General features: G+C 58.1%; 2 protein-coding genes across 6 annotated transcripts in view; both read right to left on the bottom strand.

Moving 5' to 3' along the window:
* LOC130155797 (NADH dehydrogenase [ubiquinone] iron-sulfur protein 8, mitochondrial-like) overlaps positions 1–16620 on the bottom strand; it is a 28172-nt gene that overhangs the window by 4763 nt on the left and 6789 nt on the right. For 3 of the 5 annotated variants that reach the window (XM_056353489.1, XM_056353490.1, XM_056353488.1), the window contains exon 4: positions 119–239. In XM_056353489.1, coding sequence (XP_056209464.1) covers positions 119–239 — 121 coding nt within the window. Of the gene's footprint in view, positions 1–118; positions 240–13349; positions 13993–15572; positions 15673–15856; positions 16024–16104; positions 16492–16620 lie in introns of those variants that run through there. The other 2 variants (XM_056353491.1, XM_056353492.1) reach the window with 1 other exon arrangement.
* LOC130155802 (aldehyde dehydrogenase family 3 member B1-like) lies at positions 3465–12992 on the bottom strand. Its single transcript, XM_056353512.1, has 10 exons — positions 12562–12992; positions 12225–12387; positions 8998–9108; positions 8735–8855; positions 8513–8598; positions 8164–8245; positions 7389–7775; positions 6978–7144; positions 6688–6787; positions 3465–3814 (listed from the first exon to the last, which is right to left on the bottom strand). Exons 1-10 carry the CDS (start codon positions 12705–12707, stop codon positions 3621–3623), a joined length of 1557 nt encoding a protein of 518 aa, XP_056209487.1. The 5' UTR covers positions 12708–12992; the 3' UTR covers positions 3465–3620.

Below are 16620 nucleotides of genomic sequence, written 5' to 3'. Positions count from 1 at the left end.
GAGCAGACATGCCACCAGTGCGGTCCCATCACCCCATTCCCACTCCCAGGAGGACATGGGGCACCCCCCAGTGAGGTTCTGGTACCCCCCAGCATGGCAGGACACAGCCCAGCCGCACCTGCAGCGATGGCCCCAATGAGGGGCACCAGGAGGAGGTTAATGGGGTAGTTCCATGGCCCGATGATGAGCACCACCCCATACAGGTCCTTGTGGATGAAGGCTGAGTCCAGCTGTGTCACCTGCGGAAGGAAGGATGGTGTGAGGGACAACTGCCTGCCATGCCATACGTCCCCAGCCAGCCACTGCCCCATACCCAGTTCTTCTCCACGTGCTTGTCCTTCGTCCAGGTGGTTGAGCTTGCTCCTGCAGATGGTGATCTCTGAGAGTTCCACTTCGAAGGGCGGCTGGGGACACACAGGAGGTCATTGTGGTCACCGCTTCGGGCACAGCCCCGTGGCCGCCCCACGGTGGTTTATCTCCACAGAGGTCACCATGGAGTCTCCTGGCAGCTGTGGCAGGATGTAACTGTCTCTACTGGGGCAAGACACCCACAGGGACACCCTGTGGCCATACAGTGGCATGGATGGGTGGCACAGCCACCCCTCCAGTGTGCCGCCCGCATTGTGGCACGCCGCCTATCCCACTGTTGCTGGAACACAGTAGAAGGTGATGGTTGAAGTCGGGGATTTGGTGTCTCAAGAAGTTCAGCTACACCAGATAAGGCATGATGCAGACATGGCTCTGGAAGCTGGGAAGGGTACAAGGGCCCCCAGATGCTCCCACTGGAGGCTGCCCTGGAACTAATTTGTTCTACTTCTGTGTGGCCAGGGGATGTTGCTGTGTGGTTCCCCCCACCAGGGCCATCCCCAAAGGCTATGCTGAAGATAACTACAAAAAAATAAAGGCCACTGCTCACCGGGTGCAGTGCCCAGCAGCCAAGCACACAGCCAGCCCCTCTGCACTCCCCTGCAGTGGGACCAGGAGAGGCTGGGAAGAGCCAAAGCAAGAAAATGTGGGTCAGGATACAGAGAGTTTTATAAATGAAGGGGAGGGGGCTGGAATTTTGAGCAGTGGAAAGGAAAGCATTCCCTACTGGCTGCCTTGCCCACGGTGGTCTCACCTTGCCCATGTCCAAGGCAGTGGCATCCAGGATGTCCTGCTTCTTCTCGTCCAAGAAGCATCCCAGGGCTTCCAGCTGGGCCACGCGGTACTCGATGGGCCGTATCTTCCCCGAGAGCCAGGCTGCCCGCAGACGGCTCACCAGCTCCGTGTGGGCACTCATGCTGGGAGGAATCTCTCAGCCCTGCTCTGCTGAGGAGGAAATATAACTTATCTCAAATCGGATGTGAGCATCCAGAGCCAGCCACGTGTTAAAAACCTCGAGCGTGGGCTGAGCGGCTGAGCAGCCCCACGTGGGGACTCGTCCTGAGGAGGCGCTGAGCACTGCCTGCTGCTGAGGAAGTATCACTTCCCTCGGGTCAGGCAAAGGCGTCCAGCTCTGACCACGCAGTAAAATTCCAGGGAAGGGCTGGGTGACTGGCAGGGTGGTGTGTGTGTCCCCAGCCTGACCTAACGGTGACTCCATTGGGCTCCAGGTGGGTCTGGGGGTTTGCCCGGGGCAGCACACCTACCACGGGTAGTGGGTGTGCTCTAACAAGCAAACCGAGCGATGCCTGAGGTGAGGCCAGGAGGACCCTGCACATCTAACCCTGCATCTGTACCATCCATCCCCACTGAATTCTCACCCGTCTGTGCCGAACCGCTGGGCCCCACCGACCTTCCAGAACCACCACCTTGCAAAGGGCCAGTCGGCACACAACAATTCACCTAGCCCCACCTTGCCATGAGTATAGATCTGGCATTTATAATTATTTTTTTTCCTTTTAGGACAAGAACTCAAACTACAGGACAGCTGGACAGGCTCGGACCCCTCTCCTCCCTGAGCAGGGCCGCCTCTTTGGTCAAATTTGGATTTCGACTACATCAGATGCTACCCAGGACAGTTGTGTCACCAAAAGCGCTGAACACTTAACCCCAGCCTGATTTTTGCGGTAAGTGCGTTTATCATTGGCATTCCTGAACTTGTACCTGTCACCTTAATAAATCTTCTCTTTTTTTCAACTTTGCGAAACTGTTTTGGTGGAAGTCCTTAAACTGGGCTCAGACAGACAAACGCTGGCTCTGGCGAGTCACCACGTAATCCCTCCGACCTGAACCCACCGATGCATCTGGGAGGAGACGCTGATCCCGCTGTGCCTGGACTCCTCTCCGAAGAATTTGGAAAGCGAGGGGATCCTTTCCAAAGCTCCTGGCTCAACGTGAGGGCTGTCCCCCCACCCTCCCAGCCACTCGTCAGGGTCTGAATGCGACACGGCTGCAGCGACCGGCCCGTGGGCACGGCCACCATGTTCCCTCCTGCCCCAGCAGCAAGTGGCCAAGCAGAGGGACCCCCTTCCCCAGCACAGCCAGCCCCCCAAGCTGGGGGGGAGCAGCACGGGTGAAGGAGCAACCTGGTGTGTCCCTCTACCCCGCCAGGGACTAAGCACTGTGCAGGGATGTGTCCAACGGGATTTTGTGCTGGAGAGGCAGTGGGTTGCGTCTGACCTGGATTCTCCATTTGCAGAGCACGGGGTGGGGGTAGCGGGAGGGGAGGAGCAGCTGGGATGGAGGAACGGAGCCCAGAAACCCACCAGGATGGAGCCGAAGCAGCCAGGACAGCGTGGTCAGGGGCTCTGGAGGACAGCACACCTGGAAATGCTGCAGAAGGCTTCCCGTCCCTGCTGCACCTCACCTGTCCCTCTGCTCCAGACTCGGCTGCCTGTGCTGTGCGCCAGGATCTCCGTGGGATTGCCGAGATTGCCAGCCCACAGGAGATAAGGGAGAGCAAATTGCAGGGCATGGGGCAGAAGAAATGGATGGTTCCAGTCCATGGATTTGGGAGGAGCGTGTTGCTGTGGACTTTCTCAGGGGAGAGTCCCGTCTCTGTGGGATTGCCAAGATTGCCAGCCCACAGGAGATAAGGGAGAGCAAATTGCAGGGCATGGGGCAGAGGAAATGGATGGTTCCAGTCCATGGATTTGGGAGGAGGGTGTTGCTGTGGACTTTCTTGGGGGAGAGTCCCCAAGGCAGGGGGTGCAGGCATCCCCTGGACCACCCCCCACCCCACCTGCTCCCCTGCTGCGGTGGGGCTGGCAGGGATGGAGCCAGAGGGTGATGGCACTGGGATGGAACCCATCAAGGGGGCTGCAGGACCTGTGCATGGGGAGATGTGGGGCACAGGAGACATGTTGGGCAGAGGGGCTCCCAATGGGGCTCTGTCACAAAACTTCTGCCCCAGGTGCTGGCAGGTTCCACCTTCCTGCTGGCTTCACCCCTCCCTAGATCTCTCCCTTCTGTTGGCCACGGCTCCATCCCATCTCCCGATGGGCAGGGAGGTGGGAAGGAAGCACACGGGAGGTCACCGGTTGCAGGGAAGCACCTTTCATTGCACATGGCCACCACAACTACCGCGGCTGGCAGCAGGAGATATGGCAGGGGACCCTCAGAGCAGGGTGCAGGACCCTCAGAGCAGAGTGCGGGACCCTCAGAGCAGGGTGCGGGACCCTCAGGATGTGGGACCCTCAGAGCAGGATGCAGGCCCCCTTGCGCTTCACCTCGGAGGCAGCCCGGACGATGCCCAGCTTCTGCCGGCTGTAGGGCGGGTAGCGCAGGCTGTTGATGGCCTCCCGGCCCATGCCGCGGTGCAGGCAGCCACGGTGGTGGCTGAAGGTTTCGAAGGTGAACTTGCCATGGTACATCCCCAAGCCGCTGCTCCCTGCAACACACAACACAGGTCCCCAGTTGGTGGCTGGGTCTGGCCATCGCTTGCCCACCATTTGGGCTAACGAGGCCAAAATTCAGCTCCCAGCGCCCAGAGGATGCGGGGGCGATGGAGGCTGCTTGTGTCTGTGGACGGCACCACATCTTCATCCAGCTGCTTTCCACCAGGGTTGGCAGGGAGCGCTGGCCGTGGCCACTCTTCCCTTGAAAGCAATCTAAAGGGGATCATGGAGGGGGGGCTAGGTGGCCACCCAAATGATGCTTGAGGGATGTTTGGAGTGAGAAGACCAGGCTGGGAGGAGGAAAGGTTCCCCATAACCCTCTCACCAGTCTGGATTTCACCAGTTCAGGTGACACGTTTAGCGCCGGTGCAGAGCTCACCGCATTAACCCGGGCCCAGAAAAATCTTCATGGAATAAGAGTTCCACAAAACGTTGTGTTCCCACCAGGAGGGACTGCACCTTGAAGGATTTCTGAGGAAACCAGCTGCAGGCTGGAGCCTTTCACGTCATCCTGCTGCTTTGCGGGGAGGATCTGCAGTGCCCCCACTTTGCTGGCAGATGGGGGAGCGGAGGGACCAGGAAAGGCAGCACATTCAGCGTGGTGTGGGGAGGCAAGAGCTCTGATTGCTGCCCTCCCGTCCTCACCCTCCGGGGGGGAAGCAGCCTGGAACAGGTCCATGCCCTTGAGGATGCTGCGAGATGTGTCCCCATCTCCACTGATGCTTAAGCAGCTAAAATGCTCAGTAAAGATAATTAGTCTTGTTTCTATATCTTCAACTCTTTAGCAGGTGCTTCCCACATCCCCTTTCAAGTTTCTGTTCTCTTTTTACTCTAATTCGGAAAACTTTACTGCTTTTTTAAAATAAATAAATAAATAAATAAAACTTTTTGATCATGAAACCTCTCCTGGTGCCAGAGCGACTGGGAATCACCAAACTGATGATGTGGTGTTGGAGTGGGCAAGATGCTGCTGCCAGAGTTGCTTCCCTACCACAGGGATACCCTCTGAAACACATCCCCCCCCCCCCCCCCCGCCCTGCTGGCTCCAGCCCCGCTGCAGGCAGAGCTCCTGGAGCAGGAAGCAGTGACAGTCTGACAGTCGAGGTGGCTTTGTGACAATGTGACCCATCTCCAAGGACTGAAGTGGCTGTTGGGAGGGGAAAGCTGGCTGGGCAGAACCAAGCATGGGGAAGCCAGGCAGGCTGGCAGGAAACAAGGAAATCCACTGGTGTGCTGATAAGAGATGTGATGAAATTCTGTGAGTCAGACTCCCTGAAGAAATGCAAATCCTGGTCAGTCCTGGGTTATGTTTGGCACCTCACACGTCACCAGCCCCGGCACAGAGGAAGGTCACCGGGTGGCTTGGGTGGAGAATATGAGCTGGTTTTCCATGGTAGTGAAGATCATCTAATCAAGAGTGGGTATCTCCATCACCCAGCCCCCCTCTCCAAGGGAAGAGAGCAGCCCTTCTGAGCGTGTTTTGCCAGCCCAAGTGGACATCCAGAACAGGGCAGAAGGGATACAGCCCCAAAGTGCTGCTGCTGCCTGTGAGCTGTGCAACGCCATGTCACAGGGCTGTCGTAGGAACCAAGTTTCCTTGGATTCAAGGAGAGCCTGGGCCAGCACGCGGAGGCCAGCACCCTTCACCGAGCATGCAGGGACCCTTCTGGCTTAGCAAACCATCTGAGCTGGAAACAGATGGAGGCTGGAAGACTTTCAGGAGTAAAGACTGTGGATGCTTGCTCTGTTCGTATTCATGCATCTGCATAAGGTTGTGGTGGAAGAATGCAGGACTAGGCACAGCTTTGTTCTGAAGCCTTTAAAAGAATGCAAGTCTTGTTTTCCTGCTGATGCTCCGGATAGAAAACATCCCGTGGGAGCTCAGAATCATGTACATCAACTGAAACATGAGCGCTACACAACTTACAGCTGATGGTAGAATCACAGAATCTTTTTGGTTGATAAAGACCTTTAAGACCATTGATTCAGAATAAAATTTAGACCTTTTTGGGGTCTGTGGGTTTACAAAAGCTTTGTGTGAAGCAACATGGAGGACCATCAGAAATTGCACATATAAATAAATTTGCCTTAAAAATAGCCCACTTGGGTGATTTGTTAGTGCAGGGATGGGACGATGGTAAATGCTTGCAAGGATTTTAATGCTCATCGTATCTCTGCTGGGCTGTCATCTGGGTCCCCTGCTGCTCACTCAGTGGTTTTATCCAATATAGATCTCCAGGAGTTTTGATAAAGGCACCTGTGTACATTTGGGAATCCATAGGAAATTGTGCTGTCTTCAGACCCAGAGTCCAAAATGGAGATCCATTAAAAACTGAAATTCCGAGTTCCTGAAAACTGTGGATAAGGGACAATTTCCAAGCGTTCTCCTGCAGAGAGAAGGGGTGGCACAGCAGTGGGGTGGGTGTGAGGGGCTGCCTGCCAGCACCCTGCAGAGACACTGCGTGTAGAAGGGAAGGTCTGGAGATGTTTCTGTGGTGGCCACACTCAAATTCCCTACCTTTTAAACAAGACATTTGCACGTACACAGGGAACACCGTGCTTGGGGTGGCAAACACGGAGAGAAGAAACCTCACAGTGCTCCACACACGTCCTGCAGAAACGGGGCTGCAAAGCCTGAGAGCTAAGCCCTCGCACAGTGATGCCAGGGGCCTCTGGTGGGGTCCTGGCAGGGGCACAAGGATTTCCCTCCCAACCTTTAAGCCCCCTGGACCTGGGACCCAGGCCTGGGTGCCCCAACTGCCCCGAGACCCTTCCACACCGTGGCCAGCACGGCTCAGGCACCGTGGGCAGGATCACACCCGGTGCACATTGGCCAGGGCAGGCAGCTTGGGGGCTTTGGACCTACCAATTCCACCAAAGGGCAGCGAGGTCAATGTCACGTGCATCAGGGTGTCGTTGCCACAGAAGCCACCGCTGCTTGTCCGCTCCAGGACCTGTTTCACCACCTGGGAGGGAAGCAGAGAAGGTGGGGATGGGTCTCGTGCGTGGCTCCCACACCTCCAGCTGCAATCCTTCCCCCACAGCCAGGGCTGTCTGCTGTAAAGAAATTTTTTTGAGCATGAACACTGCTGAATACACCTGCCAAGGAGCATGGGGCAAGCGTAGCCCTGGCCTTACACAGCCTGCACACCATACCTTGTCGTCGGAGGAGAAGGCATACACAGCCAGTGGCCACTCAAGGCTGTTGATAAAGTCAATGGCTTCGTCCACACTGGCCACAACAACAATGGGCAGGATGGGGCCGAAGATCTCCTCCTGCATGATAGGATCAGAGTGCTGCACGTCCACCAGCACCGTGGGAGCTGTGGAGAAAGAAACCCGGAGGCATCAGCCATGCATAGAGGTTGGAGATGACACCTTGGTCCTCTCCCCAAGACCCACACCCCCTCTAAGGCAGGACACCCCAACCAAGCTACCCGACTCCCACGCAAACCTTCCCTAAATGTCCCTTCCATCTAGAACCTCCCCTCCAAGAATGAGACCCACCCCAAAATCCAAGTCCACTCCATGCAAGAAAGGAGACATATGTGAAGTTCAAGCCCTCACCGATGTAGCGCTCCTTCTCATCCGTCTGTCCCCCGATGGCCACACGCCCGCTGCACAGCAGCGCCCGGACGCGGCGGAACTGCTTGTCCCCCACAATGCGGCCGAAGTCAGGGGATTCCTGCGGGTTGGGGCCGTAAAACTCAGTGATGGCCTCACGCAGGGCAGGCATCAGCTTCTCCTGCATCTCCAGGCTGCACAGCACATAGTCGGGCGCCACACAGGTCTGCCCCGCATTGAAGAAGCGGCCCCAGGCCACGCGCCGGGCCACGTTCTGCACATCGCAGGTGTCAGACACGTAGCAGGGGTTCTTGCCCCCCAGCTCCAGTGTTACTGGCGTCAGGTGCTTGGCAGCAGCTGTCATCACGATCCTCCCCACGGAGGGGCTGCCTGTGGGCAGGGAAGAGATGCATCATGGTGAGGATCCCACCAGCTACGGCCCAACCCCTGGCCTCAGCCTTATCAGGAGCCAGAGCCAGGGAAGACATGTCAAGTCCTCTAGCACCCTCTCCAGCTCCACCATGGCATTCCCCATTTCAGCCATTATGGCTATTAGATCCTCAAACATGTGGGTTCTTGTACTGGATCCTGACACCAGATCCCCAACACAATGAGCTCTGCCTTCTCTGAGGGCAGGGAAGGGGTCCTCTGCTTGCAGGCTGGCTGCCCACCATCCCATGCGGACGGGCAGGGTAGTTCACAGCAGGGAGCCTGGTGGGAACTCATCCCACTTTGCATAAAAGCCAGGCAGGGCTCTGCTCTGGCCCACGGGACGTACCAGTGAAGAAGATGTAGTCAAACTTGTTCTCCAGCAGCCTGGTGGTCTCCGGCACACCCGCGGTCACCACGGCAAAGCAGTCCTGCCACATAAGATGAAGGGTACCCCGCTGTCAGCACCTGCCTGGGCCACTGTGTCCCCATCCCCACCAACAGCATCCCGGGCTGCTGGGCCTGTGGACACCAGCTGAGCATGGAGGAAGGACGTGTGGCAGTGCCTGAAGCCAGGGATGGAGTAGTGCTGGCATGTGCAAAGCAGGCACAGCGCTGGGAGGGCACAGGGCACGGCACCGTGTGCACAGGGGTAGGAACACCCCAGCCATGAGACAGCGACAGGGAGAGCTTCTTACCGTGTCCAGGTAGCTGGGCAGCACTTCACCCACGAGTGTCTCGGTGTTCTTGGTCATCTCCGAGGGTTTGATGATGGCACAGTTGCCTGGGGGGAGATTATAGGACGTTGGAGCAGTGACACAGTGACAGCCAGCCCTTCCGGCACCCCAGCCTGGGGTCGCGGTGCCCCCGCCAGTGTCCGGCACTGTCTGCAGCTTCTGGGTCAGGGCACATCAGCTCACCGGCAGCGATGGCCCCAATGAGGGGCACCAGGAAGAGGTGGATGGGGTAGTTCCAGGACCCGATGATGAGCACCACCCCGTACGGATCCCTGCGGATGAAGGCCGAGTCCAGCTGTGTCGCCTGCAGGACACCCACCGCATCAGGAATGCTTCATTGCAGGATGAGTCCCAACCTGCACCGCCATCTGCATGTCAGCATCCCACCCTACTCTGCCCAGGAGGTGGGTCCTTCCCCCCATCCTCTCCCTCCCCTTCCCTCTCACCAGATTCCTGTCCACCTGCTCGTCCTTCATCCAGTGGGACAGGTTGTTCAGGGTCTCGTGGAGCTCATTCTTGCAGAGGAGGATCTCTGAGAATTCGGCTTCAAAGGGTGGCTGGGGACACAGAGCAGCCCGTGCGTCACCTCGGCATGTGCCACAGCACAGCAGCAGCTCTTATCCCTACTCTGCGTATTTTTTACCCAGGATTTGGGGACCCGAGCCCTTCATGTCCCATGGTGGACACGCACTTTGTTCCCACCCCCAAGCCCCACGGCACAGCACCCCACAGAGAGAGGGTGAGCCCCACCGTGTCTGCAGCGCAGGGCACTGGTGAGCTCCAATATCCTGCTGCAATCTCACCGGGGCTGCCCCACGGCAGCGACCTGCCTGCAGCCACGCTTGCCCTGCTGCGAGCTCCCTTGAGGTTCAGGAAAATTAAGTGTTTGGGGAGGAGAGGGGGTCTGTGGAGGCGGGGGTGGCGTCTGGGGGAAGAGAGGGCTTTATAGCAGGACAGGCTATTTTTTCACAACCTGCCAGGGTGCAACTCAAATAAGAGCCTTCAAGGATTTAGCCTGATAAATGAAAGCTCAGAAATGATGCAGGTGCAAGCAGTGTCCCCCCCACCCTTTGCCCCACCATGGGCATGTCACCGGCATGGGCACAGCACCGGCGCCGACATCCAGCTCTGCCAGCACCTCCTCACCATCCATCACCACGAGACCCCTCTGCGTTTGTCCTGCAGTTGGGTTTTTTTCTCACCCAGGGGTACGGTGGAAGGTGCACAGGAACTGGCACGTTTGGTGGATACCAACAGCTGGTCCTGGGGGATATCCACCGGCCAGGTGTTGAGGTTTGGGAGGAAATATGGGAGAAAAGGGAATATCCAGATTTTGGAGCCTGTTTTGTGCAGGCTTTTTTGGCAGAGTGGGATGAGAAAGCGGGGAGGAGATCCGCTGCCGAGCCTAGGAAGGAGGGAGAGGGGGAAGCAGAGGCTTCCAGAGGTTGCCCTCAGCAGGGTGGGAGGCGTGATGTTCATGTGGAAAGGGAGCCCGAACGACGGAGGAGTTTGGGAGCACCACTGGTGTGTGGCTTGGCCATGACATGGAGAGGAGAAGCAAGATCAAAGGGGCTGGGTGCCCCTCCAGGGTGAGAGACAGCAGAGAGCACAAGCAGACCGACCTGCTGGATGCCTTTTCCAAGGAAAAGGGAACCTCAGGCAAATGAGGAAGTACAACCGACACTGCCGATGGCCATCAGCCGGCTGCGGTGGGTGTTCGGGCAAGCGGGGTGGCTTGGGTGGGCTGGGGTGGCTGGGCTTGTGGCAGGGGATGCAGCCCAAGCAGGAGCAGAGCACCGCGTGTTGGGCTTTCCGAGATGAGGCCAGGTAAAAGGGAGCCTGGTACCTCCCGTAGGGTAGAAGAAAGAAGAAGCAGAGACCCGGCACCCAGGGAGGGTATTACAGGAGGTGTCCAACGTTTCCTGAGAAGAGATGGGAGGAACCGCAGGTGGGATGCTGCTCTGACTCCCTTGTGTGACACCACAGACCGCTCTCTCCACGGGACCAGCAGTAGGTGTCCATGTGTCCATCTCGTTTGCCCTTTCACAGGAGCGGTGGCCCCAAGGGCGGCTCGCACACTGGGTGGCCAGTGGTGCCCGCAGTGCCATGACAGTGGGTATGGAGCACGGAGCATGCACACGGCACTCGGTGCGGACAGAAGGCAGTGCTGCTGGCTTCCAGAAGTGTTTGGGAGCATCGTGTGTACTTTCCCTGTTTCTGAACCTGCTTCAGTGAGCCTGGGCCGGACGGACCTTCGCTCTCACTCGCTGCACCACCCTTGTGCCCATGTTTGAGCGGGGGTTACTCAGCCGTGGCTATGGCCAGTGGCCTGGGGATAACGCTCAGGTGCTGCCAACCCGGGCACAGTGTGAGCAGGCGCAGAGGAAACCATGTCATTAAAAATACAAAACCAAACCCATGACTGTACTACTGTGAAAGGGTTAATAATTGTACTAACCAAAATGTCAAATCCCAAATTTTAACCCTCAATGGCACTGCCTTAGGCTCATCGGCAGACTTTTTCCATCTCACATCTACCCCTGGGGTGAGAGCAGCTGTGGCTGCCTCCATTTGTCCTCTCTCACACTGAAGGTCGGATGAACAAGACCTTCGCACAAGCTGCAGCCCCGGCCACCAGCTGCCAGCACCACGCCAGCCGCAAGCACCGCACCAGCCGGACCTGAGCGGAGATGCTCAGTACGGGGCGGGAAGGGAAGATGCTCCCAAATCCCCCCTGCCCAGAACCGGGTCAGCGCCGGCGGCACCGCTTCCCAAATGCTGCCTTGGAGGTTTCCCAGTGCAGGTGGGTGTCAGGCCCCTGCCTGGGTCAGGAAAGGGGAAGCACAAAGGGTGCAGAAGCAAATGAGAAGGAAGGATCCCCTTGGCACAAGAGCTGGATGCTTAAAAATAGGAAAAATTATGTAGATCCCATCAAACCAGAGTGCAGTAAGGATGGGGAGGGTGTCCAAAGGGAAGCTGTGAACCGGGATGGAGAACAGCAGATGATGATAACCCCCTGTGTGGTGTGCGAGGCTCCAGCTGTGGGCAGATGAGCTGTACCAAAGGGGGAACTGTTGGGCTGGTGGGGCCAGAGCTGTTTGAAGACTTACAGAGATGCTGGGGATGGGGCTGCTCTGCCCCAGCCCTTGGTGTCCTTGACATCATGGGGAGGGAGGGAGCAGAGAGGTAGGGGACAATGCAAAGCTGGGGGGTCCAGGCTGCGACAACTGCAGCCTGGGTGTGCACCAAGGGGAGGGGGTGACACTCAGTGGATAGCCCAAGGCAGGGAGCACACGGAGGAGGTAACAGGAGTAGGGATGGACCTGCCCAGAAAAGAGGTAAACTGAGGATGGTGCGTTTGGGAACAGCTAATCATGTCCAGATGCTCCCCACAGCCGCCTCTGTCCATGCCGAGGGCAGGGATGAGCTCTGGAGGAGGTGGGCTGGGGTGTGTTCCAGCTCCCTCTCCCCACCGCCATCTCCACCCACATCCAGCAGCTCCGAGCCCAGCATGGGGATGGAGCACCAAAGCGGTGAGGAAGCTCTGCTGGGACATCACATCAGCCCTCTGTGTGATGGCAGGAGCTGGCAGGGCTGTGGGCAGTCCCTCAGTTCCTCCAGCCACTGGGTCTCCCAGTTCCTGGCCCCCTCACCTTGCCCACGGTGGTCTCACCTTGCCCATGTCCAAGGCGGTGGCATCCAGGATGTCCTGCTTCTTCTCATGCAAGAAGCGCCCCAGGGCTTCCAGCTGGGCCACACGGTACTCGATGGGCCGTGTCTTCCCCGAGAGCCAGGCTGCCCGCAGGCGGCTCACCAGCCCCGCGTAGGGGTTCCCGCTGCGGGGACAGAGATGTCAGAGAGACCCCAGCCCAGTCCTCATGCTCCCAGTGATGAGACGAGAGAGAGGAGCTCCACATTGCCCCAGCCCAGCACCACACCAAAGCTCCGGGGACGGGTCAGTGCAGCTGGACCCCTCCGGCCTCCCCTCCGTCCTGGCCACACGCTCTCACCTCACAGCATTGCCGTCCATGCTCCCCTTCCCACCACCACCATCATCATCATCATCGGGGGCTCTGCCAGCCCCACTGCCCAGGGGCTGCTGCTCGAGGGGCTGCTGCATGCCGGACTGCGGGAAGATGCTGCTGCCAGTCTCCATGGTCCCAAGGAAGCAGCACGGGGCAGGTTACGCCGGGGCTGCCCACAGGCTGGGCAGGCTGCCGACACCTCGCACCCTTTGGGCTGCAAACCGCAGCTCCCCTGCCCCAGCTAACGGGGCGCCTTACCCAGAGGAGGTGGCCTCCAGGAGCCTGGCTGGCACCCTGGCACTGCAGCCAGCACCCTGATGAGCTCTGTAGCTGGCGTGGGGCTGGCAGGATGCAGGCAGGGTGCAGGCAGCGTGCAGGCAGCGTGCAGGCAGGGTGCAGGCAGGCAGCTGACCCAGTCCCTGCTACGCAACCCACTGCGCTGGAGGAGGGAGCTGGCGGTTTCCTGCTCTGCCCCTTGGCTGCCTGCCCCGGCACGCGTCACCATGGGCTCCGCTCCAGCACAAACCACTTGGGATGCAAAACGCACCCCAAATCCAGCCTGGGGCACCTCGCTGCCACGCAGCCACCAGGCACAGAGTGATGGACGTGGATGCAACCCCAGTGGGGTGCAGTGGTGTGGCTGAGGGTGTCAGTGTGATGGATGGGGTTGTGGGGGGTCTGGGCGCCCACCCCCCTGGGCGTAGCTGCCACATTCCCGTCCGGCACCCCACAAGCCGGGTGATGGAGGCGCGAGGCAAGGCCAGGCAGGAGAGCTCAATGCAAAGTCTTTACTACAGGCAGGGTTACATGGAGGAAAAAGCAACAATCAGCACTGAGAGGGAGAGCGAGGTTCATCCCAAAGGAAAGGTCCATCTGATGGGAGACGGGGCTAACTGCTGGTCCTCAGCCTCACGGGGACCATTTCTCTGCTGAGAAAAGAAGTACAGGGTGAGAAAAAGAACTTTTTGTCCATTTCAGATGTGTCCTGGTAAACAGTCCAGAGCAGAGGCAGCTGGGGAGGAGCAAGGGTGCAGGAGATGTCCATCCCCACCATCTGACGTGCGTCAGGGTGGCAGCGAGGCAAAGAATGTGGCAAGGGAAGAGGGGACTGGTGCCAAGGAGGGAGAAGCGTGTCAGCCCCTCAGGGAGGGTGATTTTGCTCCCCAGGGTGACCCAGCCAAGAGTTCTCCCCCCCGAGTCTGTGAGCAGCACGGGACAGCCCTCAGAGCAGGGTGCACATGCCCTTGCGCTTGATCTCGAAGGTGGCCGTCAGCAGCCCCAGCTTCTGCTGGCTGTAGGGCGGGTAGCGCAGGCTGTTGAGGGCCTCCAGGCCCATGTTGCGGTGCAGGCAGCTGCGGCGGTGGGTGAAGGTGTCGAAGGTGAACTTGCCATGGTACATCCCCAAGCCGCTGCTCCCTGCAACACACAGCACAGGTCCAGACTTGTTCTGGGGCTCTGCTCCTGCCCACTCCACCTGCCCACACACCGTCAACACAAGGAAAATTTTACAGGCTTTTCTCATGCAAATGCTCCCGCTGCTGAGCAACGTGGACACAGTGGAGGAGATCTCACCCTTCTCTGTGCCTTGTCCTTGGCTCAGTTTTCCTCTACAGCCTCTACGGTGCATTACCATATAGACCCACGGCTTGTAGCCACCAGCGCAGCCCCTGTGAAGGTCAGCTTCATCCCAGAGCTCGTAAAAATTGGAGTCATGTTGACACCACCACCAGTTCTCCTGATTCCTGTGGCTGGTTTAAGCTTGAGGTTGCACATTGTGGTTAATAGCCGAGTGACTTCATGTCCGAGCTGCTGTGGAAGCTTTGGCAAATGCCGTCTCACCCCGATGACTTCAGACCCTTCACCTGACCGGGCTACTATAAAATGGCTTCACCTGATAATTTGAGGCAATTTGTCTGAATCATTTCCATAAAGATAAGTTACAGTATGGGAACGACCAAAAATTGTTCCCTGAGACACAGTCAGGTGAGGAATTAATTGTGATTTGCTGTCATGGTGTCCTATTATGTCTGATTCAGCTGCCACCCCCAACAAAGATGCTGAGCATGGGCAGCGTAAAACTGAGCTATCTTCCCCAGAGAATATCCTGGGGAAGAGACCAGGAGACTGGGAAAGCACTGGGGGGAAACATTGTCACAGGGTTCCTGGATTCCCACGCTCTTTCCTGGGCAGTGCTACAACCAGGGCCCAGGGCTGAGCAGGCTTCACTTTACACCTAAGAAAACAATTATTGGTGCCCTTGGCGACCCAAAACCTCCTCTTTGCCAAGGAGGATCTCCAAGTTACCAGAAGCAGGTTCTCCAAACATTTATAAGTGTTTTGCTCCTACTGTTTAGTCCTAAAAGGCAGAATAAATGTACAAGCCTGTTTCTGAGGGATGTTACAGGCTCCTACTGAGCACCACGCTGTCTGCAGGAGGAAGCTCACCTACCCAGGAAGTACAACGAGTTGGTTGGTTGTGCTCCCAGACAAGGAGCAGAGTGATGGATAGACCAAAGGCAGTAGCACTTGAGGAGCTCCCAGGTAAGCCTGAGCAGGGCTGGAACCCAACCCTGGCACAAAATTCACTCATGGTGCCCATGCTGCTCAGAAATACCAGGAAAATAATCAAGCAGTTCAGATTTCCCTACCTTCTATATGAAGTGTTTGCACGTACACAGGGAACACCGTGCTTGGGGTGGCAAACACGGAGAGAAGAAACCTCACAGTGCTCCACACACGTCCTGCAGAAACGGGGCTGCAAAGCCTGAGAGCTAAGCCCTCGCACAGTGATGCCAGGGGCCTCTGGTGGGGTCCTGGCAGGGGCACAAGGATTTCCCTCCCAACCTTTAAGCCCCCTGGACCTGGGACCCAGGCCTGGGTGCCCCAACTGCCCCGAGACCCTTCCACACCGTGGCCAGCACGGCTCAGGCACCGTGGGCAGGATCACACCCGGTGCACATTGGCCAGGGCAGGCAGCTTGGGGGCTTTGGACTTACCAATTCCACCAAAGGGCAGCGAGGTCAATGTCACGTGCATCAGGGTGTCGTTGCCACAGAAGCCGCCGCTGCTTGTCCGCTCCAGGACCTGTTTCACCACCTGGGAGGGAAGCAGAGAAGGGTGTGTGGGTCTTCCACCCTGGCTCTGCAAGTAGCATTTGTCAAATGTGACCCAACTCATCCAAAGACCCTTCAGAACATGCCCCGGGCTGTCAGCAAGGTGGTCACAAGCCCTGCTGCCCCATTTCCCTCAACCTCTTTTCTGGTCCATGGACCACACGCACCTTGCTGTCACAGGAGAAGGCATAGATGGCCAGCGGCTGCGGCCGTGCATTGATAAAGTCGATGGCTTCATCCATGTTGGCCACAACAACAATGGGCAGGATGGGCCCAAAGATCTCCTCCTGCATGGCAGGGTCAGAGGGCAGCACGTCCGCCAGCACCGTGGGAGCTGCAGAGAAGGGTTATGGCAAAACATTACCCGGCGCATGGGCACAGGTGGTCCCACAAGCCCCGGGCCCCACATCCTCACCGATGTAGCGCTCCTTCTCGTCCGTCTGTCCCCCGATGGCCACACGCCCGCTGCACAGCAGCGCCCGGACGCGGCGGAACTGCTTGTCCCCCACAATGCGACCGAAGTCGGGGGATTCCCGGGGGTTGGAGCCAAAAAATTCAGTGATGGCCTCACGCAGGGCAGGCATCAGCTTCTCCTGCATCTCCAGGCTGCACAGCACGTAGTCGGGTGCAATGCAGGTCTGCCCCGCATTGAAGAAGCGGCCCCAGGCCACGCGCCGGGCCACGTTCTGCACATCGCAGGTGTCAGACACGTAGCAGGGGTTCTTGCCCCCCAGCTCCAGTGTTATGGGCGTCAGGTGCTTGGCAGCAGCTGTCATCACGATCCTCCCCACGGAGGGGCTGCCTGTGGGCAGGGAAGAGATGCATCATGGTGAGGATCCCACCAGCTACAGCACAGCTCTGGGATGTGGCACTGTGGGGAGCCAGGTCCAGGAGAAACATACCAAGTCCCAGCAAACCCTCAGACACACAC

The sequence above is a fragment of the Falco biarmicus genome, chromosome 10 (assembly GCF_023638135.1).
Source record: "Falco biarmicus isolate bFalBia1 chromosome 10, bFalBia1.pri, whole genome shotgun sequence".
Lineage (NCBI taxonomy): Eukaryota > Metazoa > Chordata > Aves > Falconiformes > Falconidae > Falco > Falco biarmicus.
This window is presented reverse-complemented; position numbering and strand designations above follow the sequence as displayed.

What these genes read in the sequence shown, in the direction of transcription:
- LOC130155802 (XM_056353512.1), bottom strand. Translation starts at nt 12,707, where the DNA reads ATGGAGACTGGCAGCAGCATCTTCCCGCAGTCCGGCATGCAGCAGCCC. An exon ending in ATGGACGGCAATGCTGTGAG is followed by an intron (nt 12,388 to 12,561) that starts GTGAGAGCGTGT and finishes CTGTCCCCGCAG; the next exon opens with CGGGAACCCCTACGCGGGGC. An exon ending in TGCCCAGCTACCTGGACACG is followed by an intron (nt 8,246 to 8,512) that starts GTAAGAAGCTCT and finishes CTTATGTGGCAG; the next exon opens with GACTGCTTTGCCGTGGTGAC.